General features: G+C 48.4%; 1 protein-coding gene across 7 annotated transcripts; it reads left to right on the top strand.

Annotated features, from left to right (window-relative positions):
• The first annotated feature begins 968 nt into the window (after positions 1-968).
• LOC119215433 (core histone macro-H2A.1) lies at positions 969-8,691 on the top strand. Of its 7 annotated transcripts, none has more exons than XM_037467607.2 (9): positions 969-1,115; positions 2,505-2,694; positions 3,117-3,223; positions 3,793-3,984; positions 4,240-4,347; positions 5,406-5,505; positions 6,506-6,595; positions 6,930-7,104; positions 7,757-8,691. In XM_037467607.2, exons 2-9 carry the CDS (start codon positions 2,523-2,525, stop codon positions 7,920-7,922), a joined length of 1,110 nt encoding a protein of 369 aa, XP_037323504.1. In that variant the 5' UTR covers positions 969-1,115; positions 2,505-2,522; the 3' UTR covers positions 7,923-8,691. The 7 variants fall into 7 exon arrangements, with proteins under 7 accessions (XP_037323504.1, XP_062414074.1, XP_037323507.1 ...); XM_037467603.2 differs by lacking the exon at positions 969-1,115 and adding an exon at positions 1,664-1,886; XM_037467604.2 differs by lacking the exons at positions 969-1,115; positions 5,406-5,505 and adding exons at positions 1,665-1,886; positions 5,882-5,972.
• The last annotated feature ends 15,058 nt before the right edge of the window (positions 8,692-23,749 follow it).

Consider the following 23,749-nt stretch of genomic DNA (forward strand, 5'->3'; position numbering starts at 1 on the left):
AAAATGGAATAGACGTAAATATGATTTAGAAAATAATTCAAACTGTGATATGATACATGGTATTTTTGTTGGAACGACATTGAAGCGTTTGATATATATTTAAACTGTATTTAAAATAACACAAAAAACGTGTCTTTGGCTTTAAACCTTACATTTATGAATATACCAGAATGAACATAAATAAAACCACTTAAAGAAATCATACAAAGAAACACCACGGTGCGCCTTCTATCAATATTTAGAGTGTTTTTGCTTATTGATAAAGTATTTTTTGTCATGTAAACCATGTGCGTGATCTCAAAGGAGAGCTCTTTATCTCACATGTATCCAGGTGAAGGTTGAATGAGGGGGCGGGCTCAATAGATTAGATTAACATTATATTAGTGTCTATTGACACTAAATGCACGTGCTCTCAATTTGTATCAATCAGAGAAAAACTGCTTCATTAATCGATTAGAAGCAAAATCTGCTGCCAGTTCAAATATTGTCATGACGTCATTCTTCAAGGAAATGCATCAAAAGTGTGGCTTTTATTTGTACTAAATACTAATCAGGAGGAGTCTGCAGCATCGTCTCAGAATCACTTGTTTATATTATGTTTATTGGGCTATACAAAATAAAATGAATTGAATTGAATTATGAAGATCTGATATTCTGATATATTTATATTGATTTATTAGCCTTTTATTATGACGTAAAGAAGAGGCACATTAAACATGGAAGGTTTTTATACACTTCAAGTGACATTTTTTTCCCTCTGGGTTCAAAGTCAAATCCGCCAATGCGATCTGTGTATCTTGGACTAGCCCCGCCCCCCCAGGACGAGTCCACACGAGCTGTTACGTAAGGCCCCAAAACGCGACTGCTAATGGACCCTGAACCTTGAACACCCCCCCCCCTCCCCCCCCCGCCAGTTAATTAATACACACATGTGGAGAGGTTTAATGTACCCCCCCCCCCCCCCCCCCCTTGAACTGAGCACCTTTTATTTATTATTAGTAGTCTTGTCAGGGGTTTTGAATGTAATCGATCTGATTAGTGATTTAAAGACAACGAGACCAAGGTTCCGCTGGATACTTTTATTGTGAAGGACCGGTAGTGTTACGTCATCCCAGGTAAATCTCCCTTTTTGTTGTACTTGTTGTAATCTAAACGTATTTTTCGTCACTCTGGGCATGACCCGATTCTAGTGTCACTCAGCAGGGGTCACCAGAGCTTCCACCTACACGTGTAATACAAATAAAATATATGAGTAATTATATTTACTTATGGTGACGTTTACACCATTTCAAACCCTCACAGACTCAACCACCCACCAGGTGACCTCAGTGAGTCCCTGAGGGATCAGGTCTCAGGGGGGACACTAAGGAATCAGGGGGGACACTGAGGGATCAGGTCTCAGGGGGGACACTGGGGGATCAGGGCTCAAAGGGGACACTGGGGGATCAGGTCTCAGGGGGGACACTGGGGGATCAGGTCTCAGGGGGGACACTGGGGGATCAGGGCTCAAGGGGGACACTGGGGGATTAGGTCTCAGGGGGGACACTGGGGGATCAGGTCTCAGGGGGGACACTGAGGGATCAGGTCTCAGGGGGGACACTGGGGGATCAGGTCTCAGGGGGGACATGCCTCCACTTCCTGCACACCTGGCCCTTTAAATGCGACACCCTCGGAGGCACGTGGTCTCCCTGCTCGAGAGGACAGGTGTTGAAGGGTTAAAGATTCCTCATCCGGCGACGTGCTGCCCGCCCCGCGTCCTCCGGTCCTCCCTCGCTGTGGATTGTGGGAGCCGAGGACACGCACCGCCCGCTCAGCCTCGATCCCGGAGAACCGGCGACGTTTATATTCTTCCCTTCCTGCCCCCCCCCCTTCCCGCTGTTTTTTCAGTAAGTAAAACCCCGCAAAATGAAATGAAAATCACGCGTTCTCACGCAGCGTCGCGCGCTCCGTCGGGCGCGGTCCTTAACGTCGTCCTCTCCGTGCACGTGTGTGTGTGCGCGTGTGTGTGTGCGTGTTTGTTTTTACTGGCACGAAGGCCGAGGAGAGCGGGGACCCACCGCAGCTGACAGCGGGGGGGGGGGGGACAAACCCAAATACGGCAGGATGCTGTGAAAACGCTCGTGAACGCGCGCGAGACATTGAGCTGTTTAAAACTCCCCTCCACCTGTGCGAGGGGGGGGGGGGTGAAGATGTTGAGGCATGAGGGGGGGGGGGCATCTGGTGATTAAGATTTTAAAAAATGAAATTGCACGGCATTATATATTATTTAATACGCACAATAATAGTTCAATCAATAACTGGCCTTTCAGTAGTCAATCAATAGTACTGTGATAGTATCACATATTATGGGATGTTCTGTGCAGGATGAGCTCAGTGTTTGGATGTCAGAACTTTTGAGGATCGGCTTTGGTTCTTCTGTCACTGTTCTAAGGATCGGAGGCTCATTGGGTTTAGTTTGTTGTTAAAGTACCCCCCCTCCCTCCCTCCCCCCCCCCCCCCCCCAGCACTTAGAGCTCAACGCCATGTCCAGCCGAGGAGCCAAGAAGAAGTCCACCAAGACGTCCCGGTCCAGCAAGGCCGGGGTGATCTTCCCTGTGGGCCGCATGCTGCGCTACATCAAGAGGGACCTGCCCAAATACCGCATCGGGGTGGGGGCCCCCGTCTACCTGGCCGCCGTGCTGGAGTACCTCACTGGTGAGGAGCATCCATCCCACTATGTGCAACGCACGCACAACAACAACAACTGATCAGTGTTGTAATGACTTATAAACTGATCAGTGTTGTAATGACTTATAACAAGAAAGTTCAAACTCATCAAATGAGCCAGTTTAAAAGTCCCAACACGTCTGTCTGGTGTCGTTCACCTCCACTTCCTGTCTGGTGTCGTTCACCTCCACTTCCTGTCTGGTGTCGTTCACCTCCACTTCCTGTCTGGTGTCGTTCACCTCCACTTCCTGTCTGGTGTCGTTCACCTCCACTTCCTGTCTGGTGTCGTTCACCTCCACTTCCTGTCTGGTGTCGTTCACCTCCACTTCCTGTCTGGTGTCGTTCACCTCCACTTCCTGTCTGGTGTCGTTCACCTCCACTTCCTGTCTGGTGTTTTCCTGCCTGTGTAGCTGAGATCTTGGAGTTGGCGGGAAACGCAGCCAGAGACAACAAGAAGGGCCGAATCACGCCGAGACACATCCTGCTCGCCATCGCCAACGACGAGGAGCTCAACCAGGTAGGCTGCCACAAGCATCTCCTACACCAGCATCTCCTACACCAGCATCTCCTACACCCAGCATCTCCTACACCCAGCATCTCCTACACCAGCATCTCCTACACCCAGCATCTCCTACACCCAGCATCTCCTACACCCAGCATCTCCTACACCCAGCATCTCCTACACCCAGCATCTCCTACACCCAGCATCTCCTACACCCAGCATCTCCTACACCCAGCATCTCCTACACCCAGCATCTCCTACACCCAGCATCTCCTACACCCAGCATCTCCTACACCCAGCATCTCCTACACCAGCATCTCCTACACCCAGCATCTCCTACACCCAGCATCTCCTACACCCAGCATCTCCTACACCAGCATCTCCTACACCCAGCATCTCCTACACCCAGCATCTCCTACACCCAGCATCTCCTACACCAGGATTCTTTCATGATCTCTGTCACGGTCACCTTTGTACTTGAAGACATGTCCTCTGTCTCTCCTCCTGGCCGCTGTGTAACGGGCCTTTTGTTGGATCGTGGTGTTGATAGCGTTTGGGCCGCCGACGTCTTCTTGTCTTCTCAGCTGCTGAAAGGCGTGACCATCGCCGCGGGCGGCGTCCTGCCCAACATCCACCCAGAGCTGCTGGCCAAGAAGAGAGGACTCAAGGGAAAGCTGGAGATGCCGGTCTCACCGGCACCAGAGAAGAAACCCAAACCGGTCAAGAAGTCGGCGAGCAAGAAAATGAGGGGGAAGAAGGCGGGCGCCAGGCCGAAGGTACCTGGGGGGGGGGGGGGGGGGCTCAGATGGAACCAATTCACGCTGTTGTTGTGTCCTGCTTCTGTTCATTTATTAAACCATAAAAAGGTAGTTTTGGGGTTTTGAGGGTCTTCTATCAATCACCAAGTCAAATACATCATGAGTGAAGTGTTCTTGGGCTGTGAGAACGTCCTTCACTGTAAACCCAACTTCCATCTGTCTCCAGCATTGATGACGTGGCTGACCCCTGACCTCTACCCCCCCCCCAAACAGAAGCAGGTGGAGGTGAGCAAGGCGGCGTCTGCAGACAGCACCACTGAGGGCTCTCCGGTGGACAGCTTCACCGTGCTCTCCACCAAGAGCCTCTTCCTGGGTCAGAAGGTCAGTTGTCCCTCCGCTGAAGGTGCCCGGCCAGGTGAGTCCGGAGCAGCTGACGAGCATCAGGCCTCTAGGTGTAAACATAAATGCTGTTGATGATTCTAGAGAGAATTGATATCTGCTACGAAAGAAGCTTTCTTCAACTTCCTTCTTTCTTTTCTCTATGAAATGCACTTTTTATTTTGCAGATCTTTTTTTCCTCACACATCTGATCATTATTTATTCTACTTGTTCTAGTTTCTCATTTTTCACCTCGATGGCCGCAATAAATCGTACTATTGAATAATCTGAACACGTCTGAGTTGGTGAGAGAATGAATGGCTCGATCGATTGCATATTCACATGCTAACACGGGACCCACATGCTAACACGGGACCCACATGCTAACACGGGACCCACATGCTAACACGGGACCCACATGCTAACACGGGACCCACATGCTAACACGTGACCCACATGCTAACACGGGACCCACATGCTAACACGGGACCCACATGCTAACACGGGACCCACATGCTAACACGGGACCCACATGCTAACACGGGACCCACATGCAAACACGGGACCCACATGCTAACACGGGACCCACATGCAAACACGGGACCCACATGCTAACACGTGATCCACATGCTAACACGGGACCCACATGCATTAGGAAGAGGAGAGACATTTGATGCATAAAGACTTTACTCCCCTGACCCCATATGATTAGATTGATTGGTATTGATCGGTTAGCGTCGTTACATCCTAAAGAGGAAGACCTCGTGCTCTTCGTCTCCATCGAGCCCCTCGTCACTGACCGCCGTTACTTTGTCTGCTTTAGATCTACGTTTCCATCATGTAGCTTCAGCTGATCACTGCCGCTGCAGCCCCGCCGTCCTGTGAGGACCGTTAGCCGTTAGCCGTTAGCAGTTAGCGCTTAGTGATGTAACTTTAAACATTAAATGAAATGTTCCTCTTTTTCCTCCTTTTAAGCTTCGCTGTGAATCTGCTTTTAACTGCTTTGCTTCCTCTTCCTCTTCCTCGCTCTCCCTGCTCCTGGCATGCCCCCCCCTCCGCAGCTCAACCTCATCCACAGCGAGGTCAGTAACTTGGCTGGCTTTGACGTGGAGGGGGTCATCAACCCCACCAATGCCGAACTTGAGCTTAAAGATGATCTAGGTGAGCCCCCCCCCCCCCCCCCCGCTCACAGATTTGACTCCTTGAATGTCCTTATAATAACGTAGATCCTAAATGAGTTAAAAACTTCACCCCCCCCCCCCCAAAGGATTACGAGACATTCAAGGACTTTCCCCTGCTTGCTGTCCTGTGCTTCTGTGTAAGGAGGTCACATGATCACTTTCCATAATGGGACTATCGAAGGTGTCATGTGACCTGGCCAATGAGGAGCGCCCTCACATCGCTTCCTTCTTTCATCCTTTTTATTTTGCTACTTTGTTGCCGTTGCTCACGCACACACACACACACACACACACACACACACACACACACACTCATTCACCCTGTGTGTTTACCACCATGTTGTTGTTGTCTGTAGTTACAAGTTGTCCAAGCTGACATTTCCATGGTGGATAGCGACGCTGTCGTTCACCCGACCAACTCCTCCTTCTATTCAGGTGGAAACGTAGGTAAATGACCCCCCTCCCTGTCAGAGCCCCCTCTCTATCTGCATATTGAATATTCCAGATAAACCTCAGTGCTGTTGTTCTGCTTTATGAACGCTCCTCATCGTGTGTCCTCAGACAAAGCGAACACTTCATGTCCAGGTTGCTTCCTTCATGTCTCACTGACAAAAAGTGGTAAAAAGCAGCAATGAATTTAAATCCTTAATAGTCACCCAAGTGCATTGTGGGCCAGGAAGCGTCTCTGCAGCCTTTGTAGACTCCAGCGGTTCCTGGTCAGACATCAGAGGAGGATGTAGGCATCATCATCATCATCATCATCATCATCATCGGCTTCTACCAGATGGCTGCTTCTGATTCTTTTTTTGGGGGGGGGGGGGGGGGGGGTTTAGCTCCTGCTCATCACGTCTCACTGGTGACGGAGCAGAGAAGAGGCCTTGTAGTATCTGCTTGTCTGCACGAGGTCGTCCTTCCTCTTCGTCTTCCATCTGTCAGCGCTGTGTAATTCCCCCCCCCTCCCCCCTCTCCCCCATCCACAGGCTCTGCTCTGGAGAAGAAGGGGGGGAAGGAGTTCAGCGAGGCGCTGTCAGAGCTGAAGAAGAGGAGCGGCCCTCTGGAGGTGGCAGGAGGCGAGTGCGAGTGCCTCGAAACACTGCTCTCAATCTCTAAAGACAAAGTCAAGGAATAAATAAGAGTTATTTTTGTATATTTGCAGACTTCCTGTTAAATGCAGTAAGACTTTCCTTGATGTTTATTGGCTGCTGAAAGGAGTAAAAGATGACATCACAGAGTGCTTCCTCATCACATATCCATACTTTGTTTTTATTATTATTATGAATCCAAGGAGCAGTTTGAAGATTCCGACCCCTCAGAATAATGCAGCTGGTTTATTTAGAGAATTGTAAAGGGCCAAATATTGCGGGGTGTCTTTTTGGTAGTATTGACCTGTCCCTCCGTCCTCAGCCATGCTGACCGCCGGCTTCGGGCTTCCCGCCAAGTACGTGATCCACTGCAACAGCCCGGCCTGGGGCTCGGACCGCTGTGAGGAGATGCTGGACAAGACGGTGAAGAACTGCCTCGCTCTGGCAGACGAGAAGAAGCTCAAGTCTGTGGCCTTCCCCTCCATCGGCAGCGGGAGGTGAGACACGCAGAGAGACAGACGGGGGACAGACAGACAGACGGGGGACAGACAGACAGACGGGTTGCTGGTATTAGATGAACTAATCTCACTTCTTCACATCCATCATTTCATGGATTTACAGGATGTTTAGTTTGAATTGTTCTTCCCACTTGGCGTTGCCTTTGAGGACCGTAGGAAAGGTGAAACCTGAAGGTTGTGTCGGCCCAGATGAAGTTTTGGGGTTTGGATGTTTAACGGATTTAAGTTCAAAGAACTAAAAAAAGAAATAAGGTGATTTGTCAAAAAGTGCAGTTACGTCAGAACTAAACTCTGCAGGCATCGACTCAAACAAGGCCGTCCTGACTCCGCCTCCTACGCTGTAAAATCCGCCCCCTCGCACATTTTTCCTGAAGTTCCTCCACGTCAGTCGGGACGGGAGTTGATGTTGGTTGCCCGGCAACGGTAGTAAACACCTCTGCTTTTGGGAGGATGGGGGGGGGTGGAGGAAGAGGAGGATTAAAGACAGACTCTTGTATCTTTGTAAAGGGACAGAATAATAGGATCAGATTAATAGGAGTACCTTTATGTAACGTCTATAAACTAAGACGGCATAAACAGGAAGTAATGTGATGAGGTTGTAACGAGGTCGCCCCCCCCCCCCCCCTTTCAGGAACGGCTTCCCGAAGCAGACGGCGGCCCAGCTCATCCTGAAGGCCATCTCCACCTACTTCGTGGCCACCATGTCTTCCACCATCAAGACCGTGTACTTCGTGCTGTTTGACAGCGAGAGCATCGGCATCTACGTGCAGGAAATGGCCAAGCTGGAGACCAGCTAGAAGACCCCCCCCCCTTCGACGACGCCCCCCCCCTTTACTTTTATTTCCTTTAGTTGCGTAGTCCTCCTGTGTTGTTTTTAAGTCCTCATTCACGTCACGCTGCTGCTCTTTGAGGGCGAGCGGCGCTCCAAGGGACTCCCTGTAGTTTTCCTCCTCGTGGTGTACCTGGATGGGGGGGGCTCTGCAGAATACGGGTTAATTCGTGTAGCTTTCCTCTGAAAACACGAGGACACGTTGGTCTCCTGTGTGGTTTGTTGTGTCCTTGATGTTCGACATGAAGCAGAGGAAGGTCCAGTATTTGTGAAAATGTTATAGAAGAATAATAGACTGTAACAAAGATTTTCTTTTTTTATCCTTTTAATTGATTCCAAAAGGCTCCGGAGGTTTGGAAGAAAAAAGAAAATAGTTTTTTGTCTTTGTTAAGCCATAAAAACAAATGTGTTCCTTCTTGCTGAAAACAGAAGCTTCCTGATTTAGTTTTTTAATTCTTTTGCTGTTTCTCCAAACCGCCACTAGATGGCGCTCTGTGACCAACGACTGGAGTCACTCATCGCGGCCATTTCCCGAGCAGCAGCAGCCCTCCACACGTATAAATATATAAATATATATATATAAATATATGTACATGAACCCGACTGCTCTGCTGCATTTGGACTTTTCAAAAGAACTTTCTTATAGAAAAAAAGTGTTTTGCTTTCTAAATAATTGCTACAATTGATGATTCAAAAGGTCTGAACACACTCCGGTAATAAAATACCTTTAAAATCCACCAGCGTGTGTTGCAGTGAGTTTGTGTGGTTTTTAAAACTAAAACACAACGTTTCAACAAACCTACGCGTGACAATGAATGAATGAATGATGTTTCATGAAGGTCAGTTTTCACATCTGCTTCCTCGTGACTCTTCTATAATACAACAATAAGGGGGGGGGGGCGTTCTGATGACCTGGCGAAAAGGAAGTGCGACCTGTTCTCTGCTTGTTGCTCTGTTCAATGCTGCACTGTGTCCACCTCTCAATGACTGTGTTGATTATGTTGCTTTAATCAAGAACCTCCTCAGACTCCACCTCCAATAAAACACCATCTGTAGCACGTAAACTGTACTCGGAAGTTTGAAACTGCTTATTTGATGAAAATTGTACTTTCTTGTTACTTGTTCTTCTGATTTTGTCTCTCTATGGTTGATAAGTCTCTTTGGATAAAAGCCTCAGCTAAATGACGTGATGTAATGTTAAAGTTTGTCCTAAAATGTGAAGTGAAACATTCAAGTTATTGTTGGAAGAAACCCACCAATGAGCTGTTTTGTTTTGGGGTATTTGAGGAGAAGCAGCATTAATGTGTGAGTTAATAATCACTACCGTATCACACCTGTCAATCACCAACAGCGTGTCGGTGTAACTCAGGGTGCGGATTGGCCCTTTGAAGCTGCTCATCATCAGTTCTGGTTTCCTGGATAACGGCTCAGTTCTGATCCGTATCCGGGGCTTTGATGGGAGACGCAGGCCTGGGTTGCGAGTGCGAGTCCTGGGGTGCACAAAGAAGCCCCCGGAGTCAGATGGGGGTCAGTTTCCCAGCCATCCAGGGAGGCCGGGACCCGAGACCTCCTCTGAGGGTGCCCATCTGAATCCTAATCCCCAGGAAACACAGGCAGGTCCCCCCCCCGACACATCCATCCCCCCATGATTCTCGCAGGCAGAAAAGCCTCTAAATTCAAAGCATCTGTACGAGCAAGGGCCAATCTGACGGCTGCCTTTCCCAGACCCGCGCGGATGAAATTTTATTCTTTGCACGAAAAAATGACGGCGGGGGGGTGGTGGGGGGGAGGGAGGAAAAACAGACCAGAAAGTAAAGCAAACAGTGGGTGAAAGATCAAGGAGTCGAGGGCCAAGGGGCTGGTCTTTTTCACTGTGTTCATAAGAACACAGTGATATTATGTTCCTCATGACCCAGAACAACAGACCATAAAGAGCGGGATGCTTTAGGGCGGGGCTACACGCTGATTGACAGGTCTATAACAGACCATAAAACAGGTGATGCATTAGGGCGGGGCTACACACTGATTGACAGGTCTCTAACAGACCATAAAGCAGGGGGTGCTTTAGGGCGGGGCTACACACTGATTGACAGGTCTCTAACAGACCATAAAGCAGGGGGTGCTTCCTTGATGCAGTTATGAATAAAACATGTCGTGCAGAAGCACCTGAAGGAGTCGTTTCGATAAACCCACTGGTTCATGCTGGAGGGTCAAAGGTCAAGCTAAGGATGGAGATTAGGTTTGCACACATGGTTCAGAAGCATCATCTCACCTATAATTCCATGTCAGAGGACTCAACTAAAGACAGTTTTAAACATCTCAAACACTTGGATGCATTCAGGGGAAGGTTGTGTGGGACCCCCCCGCCCCCCCCCCCAGGGAGCCTCCTCTCTACGTACAGAACACTGCGTCCTCCAGCGGAACAACAACGTGATCTCGGGTTGAAAGGATCCAGGGCTGGAGAAGGGACACCCAAATATGTGTGTGTGTGTGTGGGGGGGGGGGGGCAGCTGTCCCCCTGGCTTTGGGATGGGGGGGGGGGGGGGGGGCACCCCCTCCAAAGGGTTAAGTCGGATCGCGGGCCGCTGGCTGCAGAAACCTGATCGCTTGGTTCTTTTGATGGCCTGAGTCGGGGCTTAGGAGAATAAATTAAACTCACTCCCGCCTCGGCCGCCGGCGTCTGATTTAGGATTTTCATCTGAGGAGCTTTCCCCTCTCTTCCTGCCCCCCCCCGCCCCCCCCCCCCCCTTCAACAGCCACCTCCCCGGCCCCGCAGAGGGAAAACAGGGGATACGATTCCTCACTGCGCAATGAAGCCTCTGTCAGTCAGAGGAGGGGATGGAGATGAAGACGTGTCACTCATGGGCTCAAAGGTCTGAGGTCCACAATGTATTCAGCCGTGATCCCCCCCCCGCCCCCCCCCCACTCAGGGACCAACCTCCTGGGGTTTGGATGGTCCATCGCGTCCCATCGGTGGACCTCAACCACATTCATGAACAGATCTCCTGCCTCAGTCATCGATGGGACGTCTTCACATGGAGATGAGTCCTGGGTCTGGAGTGAACTCCTCCTGGGGGGGGGGGGGGGGGGCAGGTCAACACTGCACAGCTGTAAACCGCTTTTATTGGTCCGGATCTCCGGGGTCAGGCCGAGGTTATTCAGAGCGCACATACCTCTATCTGGGGGCCGGATTGAAGGGTCAGGTCCAGGAGATAAGCTTTGGCTCTGGAGGTTCTTCTTCTCTGAATATCTGCAAATCGTTAAGCTAAAGGTGAGTCATGGGGGAGGGGGGAAAGGGGGGGATCTGTGCACACTGCTTCAGTCTCCTCACGCTGCCGAACCAGAGCCCCCCCCCCCCCCCCCGGCAGGACGGGATCTCAGGATGCACTCGGCCCTCGGATATCCGCAGGCTCTGTCAGCGGGACCTTTTCACTTCCAACAAGTGGGCGGGGGGGGGGCGGACGCATGTGTCGTCGATGTTGCTGACATGCTTAATGAAGGGTATCAAAGCGCGGAGGGAGGGGGGCAGGGGGAGGGAGGGCCTAGATGGAAGGAAAGAGAGCGAGGAGCAACATCTGATCGTCGTGGTGCTTGTGAAGAGGACCCGGCCCTCCCCTCCCTGATGTTTCCTCCTCGCTGTGACACCTCAGTGGGGGGTGAGGGGGGGGGGGGGGGGGGGGGGCTCCGGCTAATTGAGATCTCAAACTTCTTCAGAGAGTCACTTCAACCAGAAGTGACTGGTTAGTAATTAACATCAACAAATCAATAATAAATCATTATTTCACAGGGATCACTTGGGATCACTTGCCCCCCCCCACCACCACCACCACCACCCCCGAATGTGAATACTGTGAAACCGCTGGAGACATGTTGGAGATCCACATGTGGCCTGTGTTAGTGTCAAAATGTGGGTGTGGCCTTAAAGCTCGCAGTCACCAGACCTCCTGAAGCCTTGGAGGGCGACAGGTGGAGATGGACGTAGATAAGATGGGGCAGATGGAGGTTGCGTCACCGGTCGCCCCGGCAACCGCATCCGCATCACACAGAGGGGCCGTTTTTCTTCACCCAGAACTGGGGCCAAAGTCAGAAGGTTGGAGATGGAGACTTTCAGCAGGACTACTCAAACCAGCAAAGAAGGTTCAAGTGTTTAAATGGACCTGAATCCAATAGAACATCTGGGGGGGGGGGGGGGTGATCTGACTACTTCACCCACCACAATGCCTACAAAGCTTCAAGCTCCAATTCCCACAATGCACCTGGGGACCTGTAGATGGACCACGTCCTTCAGACTCCATTAAAATAAGTGTTAGAAAAAACATCATCTGCAGCTCCACAAATAATCCTCTGGATGCATGAGTCACCCAGACATCTCCACCCTTTTAGGAAGCAAGAAGAAGACCCCCCCCCACGACACATTATGTCTGAGTAAACCGCCCCAGGGAGGAGATGGACAGGTGGAGCCGGTCCTGGTGGTCTCCAGCCGGGTCCAAAGGACTGTGGGGTGTGGCTGGAAGGTGAGTTTCTGGATGTGTGCAGGCATCTAGTCCTGCTCTGAGTTCAAAGTCCAGCAGAACAATGAGGCCCAATTAGGAGCTTACAGGAGGGAGGGGGAGGGTCTGGGCCTTTTGCTGCCGGGGGGGTCACAAAAAACACAAAGAAGCTAAAAGACATCCTGAAGCTCAGCAGCTGATTACTGATGTTGAGCCATTATGTCGTTAAATAAAGAATCTAACAATGGTGAAAGAGTCTTTACAGCAAATTTGGGACATTTCTAAAGTCATGAGATAATGTCAGCAGGAATTCTGAAAATGAATGTCTCCATGTTTTATGACAAAATGGGATGTGAGTTAATGAATGAAAGGAGAACAAAGAATCCAGAGAGGAATGAAGCTGTTTGGTGATGTGAGGAGACTTCAACATGAAACGTCACCACAGAGGAGCATTTTAAATACATCTTTAAATGTGTATTTCATCCTCTCTCTCTTTTCTTCACTTTGAGTCGCTGTGATTCTGGGGCATCAAGTGATGAACATTTAAGATCAGACGTCGCAAAGGTTATAAATTAAAATGGGAGTCACTTTATTCAATCAGTTGTGTCGAGTTTTCCCTTTCGAATCCAATATATATACATATATAGTGAATAGGTGTTAATATATTACTGTACAGTCAAACAGAAATAACAATCCCCCCAGCCCCCCCCCCCCCCCCCCCCCCATTAGGCACATTGTCCACGGTGTCCCCTCTGTCTGCGTCCCAGTCATTGTGTGCGTCCAGTGTAACTGGAGACCAGTCTAGACTGGCTGGCTACTCGCTCTAATCCTCACAAACATGCAGCTGAGTCGGTGTGAAACAGGAGAGCGGCCGGCGTCGCCGCGGTTACAGCACGACAACACAAACACGCATTCATCGGAAACCACAAAAAACACACCAACAGACACCAACGGGCACCAACGTCCATCTTCAGTGGTTGGTGGTAGAGGTGATGATCACGGATTAACCCCGTGTGCTTAACACTAAGCTTCATGAGTATAAGCTGCATCATCTCTACTGACCTCCAGGGGGCGACTCCTCTGCTCCCATAGACGTCTATGAGGAAATGACTCTACTTCTGTGTAGTGACCAGCAGGGGGCGACTCCTCTGCTCCCATAGACGTCTATGAGGAAATGACTCTACTTCTGTGTAGTGACCAGCAGGGGGCGACTCCTCTGCTCCCATAGACGTCTATGAGGAAATGACTCTACTTCTCTCTTGATTTATTCCCTCAGTAAACATTGTAAACATGAGTTTATGGTCTCAGTCTCTAGTTTCAAGTCTTTTTAGTGAATTATGGTCCATGTAGAGTCAAACAGACCATAAAGCAGGGATGCTTTAAGGCGGGGCTTAATGTGAGTGACAGCTCTCTAACAGACCATAAAGCAAAAGATGCTTTAGGGCGGATCTATGTGCTGATTGACAGGTCTCACATATGGTGTCTCATGAGCCTGAGCTTTCTTTAGTTTGGTAACTAACGGAAACCATATAGCTACAAAGTGGAGGCGACTCCGTTGATCTGAACTGCTCTTAATCAATATTTAATAATAAGCCATGTGTTCATATGACACAAGATAAAGCAAAACGTCTCCTGAAGCTTTGAGGCTGAATCCCACGTCTGAACCGTGAGAGCTAACTGTAATAAATGAAAGTTCCACTTCAAAGCCGTCTGGGTCCATGAAACTCAATCAGCAGGAATGTGAAGAAGAAGAAGAAGAAGGCTGGGAGACACCGTGGACGAGCAGGGACACATGGCGAGGAGGACAGAGAGAAGGTGTCTCCAGCTCCTCCTGCGAGGCGACGCTGAGGGATGACGGGAGCCTGTGAGCCCAGGAGGAAGGTCAAAGGTCACCAGTCTGGAACCGGAGCCCGGGGAGGCTACTGTACGTCAGGAAGACGGATGCCTGCTCCTGAGGACCTTCGGGAAGACATACTTCAAAAGGGAAGTCTTCTTGAGAAGGAAGTGCGTTGTCATGGAAACAAAGGTTCTTCAGTGTAAAGAAGCACAGAACTGTGACAAAAAACTGAAATATCTTAATGTCTGATGTCCTCATCCTGATGATGGTAACATGTGACCTACGGGAAAGGATTCAGCTTTCCATTGGTCCTCGTTGTGCTGACGGTGAGACAGTGTGTGAGAGACAATGTGTGTGTGTGTGAGAGACAATGTGTGTGTGTGAGAGACAATGTGTGTGTGTGTGTGTGAGAGACAATGTGTGTGTGTGTGTCTCTGGAGGACAAACAGGAAGCAGCAGAGGACACAGCAGCTGCTGCACAACTGAAGACAGTCAGTGGAACACTATCACCATGAGAGCCTGAAATCCACACACACACACACACACACACACACACACACACACACACACACACACACACACACACACTTCCTCTGAAGTTCAAACAGTTTGTCAAGTGGCCTCGGTCTTCAATGCACATTTACATGTATTCTATGTAGGAAATGTGTGCAGTAGGCACACACACCACATCCAAACACACACACACACACACACACACAATATCCAAACACACACATACACACACACAATATCCAAACACACACATACACACACAATATGCAGCAGAGTTCTGGGTTAAGTGTATTTGAAACAAACACTTGAGCTGAAAAGAACCAGTTGATAAGAGCTGGATGAAGCTCAGTTTCTGTGTGTGTGTGTGTGTGTGTGTGTGTGTGTGTGAGTGTGGTGACCAATAACCAGCATTGTGGATCTGTAAATGGTTCCTGGAGCTTCCAGATGGATCTGGAGATCAGCACGAGACCAACAGGAAGGAAGAGTGTGAGGGGACCAAAGAGGGAGCAGCTACACCCAATGCCCCCCCGCCCCCCCCCCCCCCCCTCTAATCAACTACCTGATCCATCCGTGCTGTTTGTAATTAATGCTCAATTAAACCTGGACGTGGTCGCCCCCCCAAATCCCCTGTAAGGTAACAGATTAGCCCCCACAGCTGGTCCACATCGGCCCCCTAGTTACCTCGTCAGGGACATTCCCTTCCTCAGTGGACCCCCCCCACACACACACACACACACACAGACACACACTCACGTGCATTTCATCCAACGTGTCAGAATGTTTCCACGTTGACTTTTTGTTACATTTGAAGGCATTTTGTCCTTCTTAAAGGGACAGTTCACCCCACAGAGTCAGCTGATACCAGATCAATAACGAGGTGAGTGAGTGAATACAAATGTTTGGATTTCAGTAAAGTGGAAACTAGGCAGTGATTTAGATTTAGATAAGTTCATATCAACAGGTCCTAATATTGGAAAAATAAGTCATCAAGTCGTGAATAAATCCTTTATAGGTTTGAACTAATTACATTTTCTGCATTTCAGGTTTTTTCAAATCGATTCTTCATGAAAACAAACATTTTCTTTACTGTTTACCGTCCAAACAAAAGTAACAATAACTAATGAGCACTAATAAAACTCTCCTCCAAGGCTTTTATTCCAAATACCTGCACTCTGTTTGCCAAGGGGGGGGCGGGGGGGCTATTTCACTGACCTGCATGTCAAGGGACGAGGGCAATTAATCATTGATCCGTGCAAATAAAAGTGTTTATTCTTGGCAGTATTTGTTAATATCTCCTGGAGGGTGTTTTAGTGTGTGTTTGTTTATGTGTGTGTGTGTGTGTGTGTGTGTGTGTGTGTGTGTGTGTGTTATTAGATCAAATGTTGTTTAAATTTACATTGAAAAACTGTGTGGTCGTTAATTCTAAAAAGTTCAAATTCTGTTTCTATGACACTAAAACACTGTTAATCTTTATATTTAAACGATACTATTGTGCACGTATTTCTTCCTAAAAACACATCCTTTCACAGCTTATTGTTCTGTACACTGATAACAGATCAAATGTAATAGATGCATTTATTACATTTAAAATGTTCATTTTGGTAAATATATGGACAATGGAAATATGAAATATTGTCAATATAAATGTCAGCTGTGTTTTTTGTGAACTTATTGTACATATAAAAACTTTCTAACCCTTTTAAAGTATTGAAGTTAACTTACATAAATACGCTGTAATATAGAACAGCACAGACTGCCACTAGCTGCTGTTTACTGTTAAATCCACTATCTTGGTTTAGTGCCTTGCTAAAAATGCTAACAATGCTAACAATGCTAACAATGCTAACTAGACTGGAACAACGTTAGCTCTGCATTTATCAACCATAAGGATATTGATCCGTGAAGCCTTCCCACAGCGCCATCGTGCACAAAGGCCCAAATATAGAAGAGAAGAAAGAGGAGAGGAATCGTGGCCTGAAGGTCTGAAGGTTCTCCTTTGTGTTCAGGTGATACCTGGAGGTACCTGAAGGAGGTACAGCTTCAGTCTCTAAAGCAGTTAGAACCATCACACAGTCATGTGACTTCAGCTCCACTCACCTCACCCTGGGTAATAAAGTATAAATGGACCGTTGTCATGGGCAACCAGCATGTATCTTCATTGTTGTCCTCAAGTCCTCAAGGTGATTAAATAAAAGATAATAAAACAATAACCAGACAAAAAGTTCATCGTTGGACAACAAAAGATGCCCTTTAAAACAACAACAACAACAACAACACGAGACTCACGTCCAGCGAGTCAGCGGACACGAGGTGTGACGAGGGGGGGGGGGGAGGAGGCGCGTTGCCCCCCCCCCCCCCCCCCCTGGTCAGTTAGGAATTTGTTTGCCCTGCGTCTCGAGCCGTGACCTGTAATGGACCACGAAGCCCTCTGGTCAACAGCGGATTACCCAAGAGCCTCTTCCTCAGGGCGAAGGCCCCCCCACTCAGCGGCTTCCCGCCTAAGCCGCGCTGATAACAGCCGCCGCTGACGGCCATTAGTCCATCAGATCCGTGTTAATGCCCAGTGACGGGCAGATAGTCCGGGTCAATGAATGTGTGGGAGGCCTTCAGGTGGACGGGGGCTATCTGACCGGAGGAGATACGGCCCGCTGGTCAAACAGCGCTTCCTCATCGCTCGCCAGCGCCGCCGTTAATGACTTTATGACACGCCGAGAAAAGTTTAGAAATGAAGAGGCCACACGGGGGGGAGGGGGGGGGGGGTCGAGGGGTGTGGGGGGGGGATTAATCTGGGATTAAGACCAATTAGAAGGATCTGATTCACATTCACTAAACACCATCCACCACCGGCCCGCCCCTCGCTGCCGAAAAGTCTAAAAGTACGGGTGCTCGAAGCCTCGAACCGAGACCCCGCAGGCCCCGGAGCCCCCGCAGCCCCCGCAGGCCCCGCTGCCCCCGCAGGCCCCGCAGCCCCCGCAGGCCCCGCAGCTCACGGGTCTTCTCTAAATTGAGTGCCGTGTGCAGGGTCTCTGCACCTCGGGCTCCATTAGAGGACTTTGTGTTAATCCTGCAGGGATTGTGCCCCCCCTCCCCCTCAGGCCTCACTCACTGTGTGTGTGTGAGGGGGGGGGGGGGGTATGAAGGCTTGGAGGGAAGCTCAAACACTGCTGAAATAACTCGGCGCTCTTTTGCTCCAGTCAAAGACAACAGCCACATACCTGCCGGCTGAATGCGTTTCTGCCCGGTTGGTTCTGGGGGGAAACGCCTCGCCGTGACTCACTCTGCACACAACCAACCCCCCATGGAAGAAACCCAGGGCTTTGTGAGCACACAAAGTATGCGTCTGCTGGATGACGCTCCTTTACATTGTTGTGGGGCGGTTCGAACCCCCCCCCCTCCCTCGGTGAGGTGCTTCGGTCGTGACTGACAGATACCAGCGCGCCTTTGGACCATGAGACCAACACGCCGTGTCCCCTGGGACGAGACGAGAGACAATAGTGTCCCTTTCTACTTTGAAGCTGAAACACTGAAAATAGGTCCTTTAAATAGTTTGTAATCCACTGAATAACTGACACGTGTCTCTTCAACTAAACCCTAGAAAGTGACTCCAGCTGTGAGGGTCAATCCTCCTGAGTCCTTACTCAGCAGCACAGAGGTTTACCCCGGGGGGGGGGGGGGGGAGGTAGGAGGGTGGGGGGGGTTACGGTTGCACAAAGTCAACTTCTTTGGGAGTTTCCCTTTAAAATCTCGTCCTTTGAGAAAACAAGCCGAGACAAAGAGGGGAGCGGCGAGTGAAGCCCGACAGGAAGAAACGTCGTCTCAACGCGGCGGCTTCACGCCAGCCTCAGACTAGGGGGGGCAGAAATGCATTGTGGGTGCGCGGCCATTTTAAAAACCCTCAGACGGGCTGAAGTAGATCGGAAGCACAGATGTTTGTGACCCTGTCTGTTTTATTTGGCTGTTGCCACGGCGACGGGGATGTGGGGGGATTCTCTCTTGGGGGGGCGGTGCTACGCCGGGGCCTCGCCGCTCCGTGAGAATCTGGGCATTAAGAAGGCTTTGAAGGGATTGGTGGGGGGGGGGGGGGGGGGGATTATCAATGGAAGGGGGCGGAGCTATAACACAGAAATGGATCAGTTTGATTATTAGCAACACATAAGACGTGAGACGTGTAGTTTGGGTTCTTTCGGAGCTGCTGCCAAACGCTGGTCGAGAGCCCAAAACTGACAAAGCACATTCCTCTTTTCACATTGGGGGGGGAGGGGGGGGGGTATTCAGAGACTCGGGGAAAAGCAGCAGCTCTTCAAACAGTGCTGATCTCAGCGGCTTCTGACATCACGTTGAGGCATCAGACCTCGTCCTCTCCGAGTGAACCCCGAGGCCCACAGTACAGTGCAGGTTCAGAGGTCACAACCCCCCAAACCCGCGCCGTGATGTGTGCGCGCAGGTATTCCGATGTCGGGTCAGACGTGACGCGACGCTTCATCACCGGGCCGCTTTGATCTGGTCCTAATACGGCTTGTAAAGAAGGGGAACCCTGCACTTCCAAGTGTGGCCTGACGCTGTCCAGACACAAGTGTGTGTGTGTGTGTGAGTGTGAGTGTGTGTGTGTGTGTGTGTGTGTGAGAGTGTGTGTGAGAGTGTGTGTGAGTGTGTGTGTGTGAGTGTGTGTGTGTGTGTGTGTGAGTGTGCAGCTGTCATCCTGGAGTTATAAAACGTGATGTAAACATGGAGAGGTCTGGAGGAGGAGGTCTGGCAGGAGAATACGTCTCTGTCATGAACCACCTCGTTCCTGAGGGCATCTTCTCGTCCCTGCAGCACAAACAACCGTTTCAGTTTTCTCCTTCGTTCAACTCGAGGTCCATGAAATTCATTATTAACGTTCTCTTCTGCCTGGACAGGTGCACATGGAGGAATATTAATGGTCGAGTCCCTCACATCCTTTCTGCCTGTGAGCTGCAGTCATTTCACCTGTAAAACAGTTCATTTCAATCATGGAAAAACCATTTTATTGTAAAGGGTCACTGTTCTTCTTTCATAGAATGCTGTTTAATCGTTTTAACCTGAGGAGATCAAAGTGTAGGAGGTGGTGTGTCAGAAGAAGCCTCCAGGTACGTCTCTCTGGATGTGCAGCACACCTGGAGGATCCTTTCACTGTGCAATCAGCTCTTAGATAAAGAGCAGTTACGACACATAAACAGCCAAGATAAGACTTTAACTGGGGGGGACTGCTCTACGTCCCCCCCGCCCCCCCCCAGTCCAAAAGAAGAGACGAGACATCACGGCGTGAAGCGACCGCTATTCATAACAATTTAGAAATCAAACCAACATGAAACACTTCAAATGTGTTCAAACAAACTGTCCACCATGGAATACAAAAACAGGCTTTTAGGCCGGCGGAGTGTGTGTGTGAGTGTGTGTGTGTGTAGATCATGGTGTGCAGGGGGGGCTGGGGGAGGGGGGGGGTCAGGGCCGGAGCATCTAACTCTTCCACTGATTGTTATGAAGGGCCGAGCGACCACTTTAGAACTCTGCACAAGGCCCTAATGCATTCTGTTTGACCTCGCCGGAGTAAATCAAACACGGGCCTCAGATCTCCTGTGTGTGCGTGTGTGTGTGTGTGTGTGTGTGCGCGTGTGTGTGTGAGAAAGAAGGAACGGAGGGAGGGAAGTAGGAAAGTGGGATGAATAAAGAAAGGAGGCTGATAAAAACAGCAGTTGAGTCTCCAACAACACGGATGGTTTTGGTCACTGGAGGTTGGCACATCACACCACAGGTTGTCATAGCAACCACTCAACACTCATCGGGGTTCCTGTTGGATATAAATAGTTTTCAGACATGTACAATAGCACCATTTATTCTGGAGAGTGGGTGCTCACCAGCTAGCAGCTAACAGGTAGCTTCTAGAGGAACACAACACACCTGAAACCCCAAAGAGGTGTGAGATGACAGCTACTGGGGACACGTCTAATAGGACAGCATGTCTGGACCAGTGTGTACTTCTGCTCTGTGAGCCCCCCCCAGACACATGTACCAGAACAGAACAGCACCAACACATGAACCCCCCCCCCCCCCCCCCCCCCGTGTGGCTGGTCTCCGTATCATAATGCGAGTGATTGCCAGAGACATTCCCAGCATTCCTGTGCACCTCCCAACCCCCGACAGCCTTAAATTATTAACATTCCCACATGAGCCCCCCCCCTCATGTGTTCTTCATAATACAGGATCAACACGGGAGAAGCTGTGTGTGTCTCCTGTCGATCCGTCCTCAGAGACAAAGCCATGACGCAGCACTGAGGGACAAGGCGTCCTGCAGGAGGAGGTGGACGTGATGATGGAGTCCATGAAGCTCCTCTCTTCTGCCCCCCCCCCGGGACAAACATCACGTCATCATTTTGGGTATCTGGTAGATCCTGCTGGGGGGGGGGGGGACTCGAAGGCCAGACCAAACAGAGGGAGGGGGGGCTCACAGAGTCACCTCGGCCCCAAACACACACCTACTCCTCCCAAACGCAGAAGACATATAAATAAAAGGGGGAGGGGCCAAAGGTCAAATCTACAGAGGGATTTGAGGCCTTATCGTTATCACGGAGCAGAAATGAGAGGGAGGAGGCCTCCTCGGGACCAGGAGCTGTCCTCGTCTCCACGGAGGAGGCCTCCAAGGTCCAACCCTTCCATCCTGGAGAAATCTTCTCATTTCTTTTTTACATGCAATAGATTTCGTTGTCTGAAAGATGTTTATTCGTGAAAAATGATGATGAAGAATGATGGAGTTTTTAGTTTTGTGAGTCCCTACAAACTGTATATTATTATTTTATAATTAAAAACCACTTACGTCATGAATGTCTCATTTTGTTTTTGTTGTGTTGTTTTGTTTATGGAAAAATAAGAGAAAATGCTGCTGCTCAATTAATTCTACAACATGATATTCAGATCATATTTGTTCTTTAAGGAAATAAGAGAATCATTCGAATGAAATGAATGGTTTTATAAATACTTTGTCAGATTTTCCCCTCTGACCTTCAAGCTTTGAGAGGAAAATCAATCAAAGTGGATGAAATGGAACAGTAAGTGTGATGAAAATAATAATACCAAAACTATATATATATATATATTTCATAAATATCATATCATGTTACTTCTCATATTATTTGCTTTTACTACATTTTCTTCTTTTTTTCTGGTTTTTAATTATTCAGAAACAACACAAAGATAAAAAATAATAATAATAATAATAATTATAATAATAATGAATCAAACAAGAGAACATGGTGCTGAAGGTGAGGAGGTTTAAGGAGGCCGGATGAGAAGCCAAGGTGAGGGGGGGGTTACCCCCCCCCCCGGTAGGACTTAAGCTTTTTTGTTCTGGGCTTTGAAGGAGTCAAATATTTGTGTTCTTACTCGACTGTTTTTCAGCTCATTAACGGAGGTTTTCTGTGATTAGTTTCAGGTGGCGTGACGGAGCGAACGGACCAATCACAGGCCTCGACTGTCAGTCAGCAGGCGCTCAAGCCGTGGCCCCGGACCCAAAAGAGGACACGTCTTCACTGGGACAATTCAAAAACCCAGGACATGTCCCCTCAACAGTGAATCCCCCAAACTCAACACAGTAAAGACTGAAAAATACAGTTTTACTTTGTGAGTAAACTGAAATATTTATGAAGTATGTTTACAAATCGGAGGGTTCAAATGTCCCCCCTGGGATATAAATTCATACGTTATCGCTCTAAATTAGATCCCAAATATATACGCTTTGGATATTTTGGAGATCTTAAGAGATTTAAGGTGTGTGTGTGTGTGGATGGGGGGGAGGGGGGGGGGCTTTGTTAGCTTCTGGCCACAAAGCTGCTTTAAAGGAAAAGCTACACAGCTGACCTTTAGACCTCTCCATCACACACACACACACACACACACACACACACACACACACACACACACACACACACACACAGTCAGCTGACCGGACTTGGGATTGTGTCTCATGAATAATTAATCATTTCAGTGTAAATGTGATCTCGTGGGATTCGATCATTTAAACTCATATTTCATTGGTATTTTTGTGCTTCGATGAAACTCATTTTAACTTCAATCCCGTTCAGAATAACAATAAAACACCAGCGGTTTGAAATAAACGAATAAATGTCCTTAATCCCGCGCGCGGATCTCTGCTTTATTCCGTGTTTAAACGGATCGAACCACTTAGAAAAAAGAAGTTTGCACATTTAAAAAATAAAAATAAACGACAGAATAAAAATAAATAAAAATACAGTTTGAGCTGATTTGCTTTGAGTGAAAATAATAAATAATATAAAGTGATTCAACAAGTAATTTATCTTCTGATTAAAGAGGAAACGCGTTGCGTTCACGTTCAGAAAAGCGGAAATGAAGTTTAAAAAAAATACAAAAGAGAGAAATTATGAATATAAAACCAAACCCTTAAGTCAAATTAATCATTTAAAACGCAATTATCCAAACACGTATTATGACGTTTCTTGATTCATTATTAAAACAAACCGTTTGGAGAATGATGTGTAAAGAAATGATGAACATTACAGCACAAGTATAAAAATATGGTGAATAGAACACGTTTATAGTTTAGTGTTTAAACGTCATGACAAAATCTGCAAATAGAATATTATCTAAAGAATTTTAGATTGATTCTGTAAAATAAACGAAGCAAAAAATATTACTTTTACTTCTCTCATTACTATTTCTATAATAATATTAGAAGAAAATTGTTTTAATGGTATCTTTATTTGTGTTATTTTTCTGTTATCAAAAACATTTTGGAAAATGAACTAAAATATCCACGATGAACTAGTAAATAAATACATAAAGATTTAGAAAAGGTGCTCTTTTAAACTGAGTGCAGGTCCGCGTGCGTTTGACCTCATGGTTCCACACCTGAGCCTCTGAGCGCGAGCTGCAATATTCACCTAAATAACACAAATAATCAAA

Source organism: Pungitius pungitius, chromosome 16 (assembly GCF_949316345.1).
Source record: "Pungitius pungitius chromosome 16, fPunPun2.1, whole genome shotgun sequence".
NCBI classification, from domain to species: domain Eukaryota; kingdom Metazoa; phylum Chordata; class Actinopteri; order Perciformes; family Gasterosteidae; genus Pungitius; species Pungitius pungitius.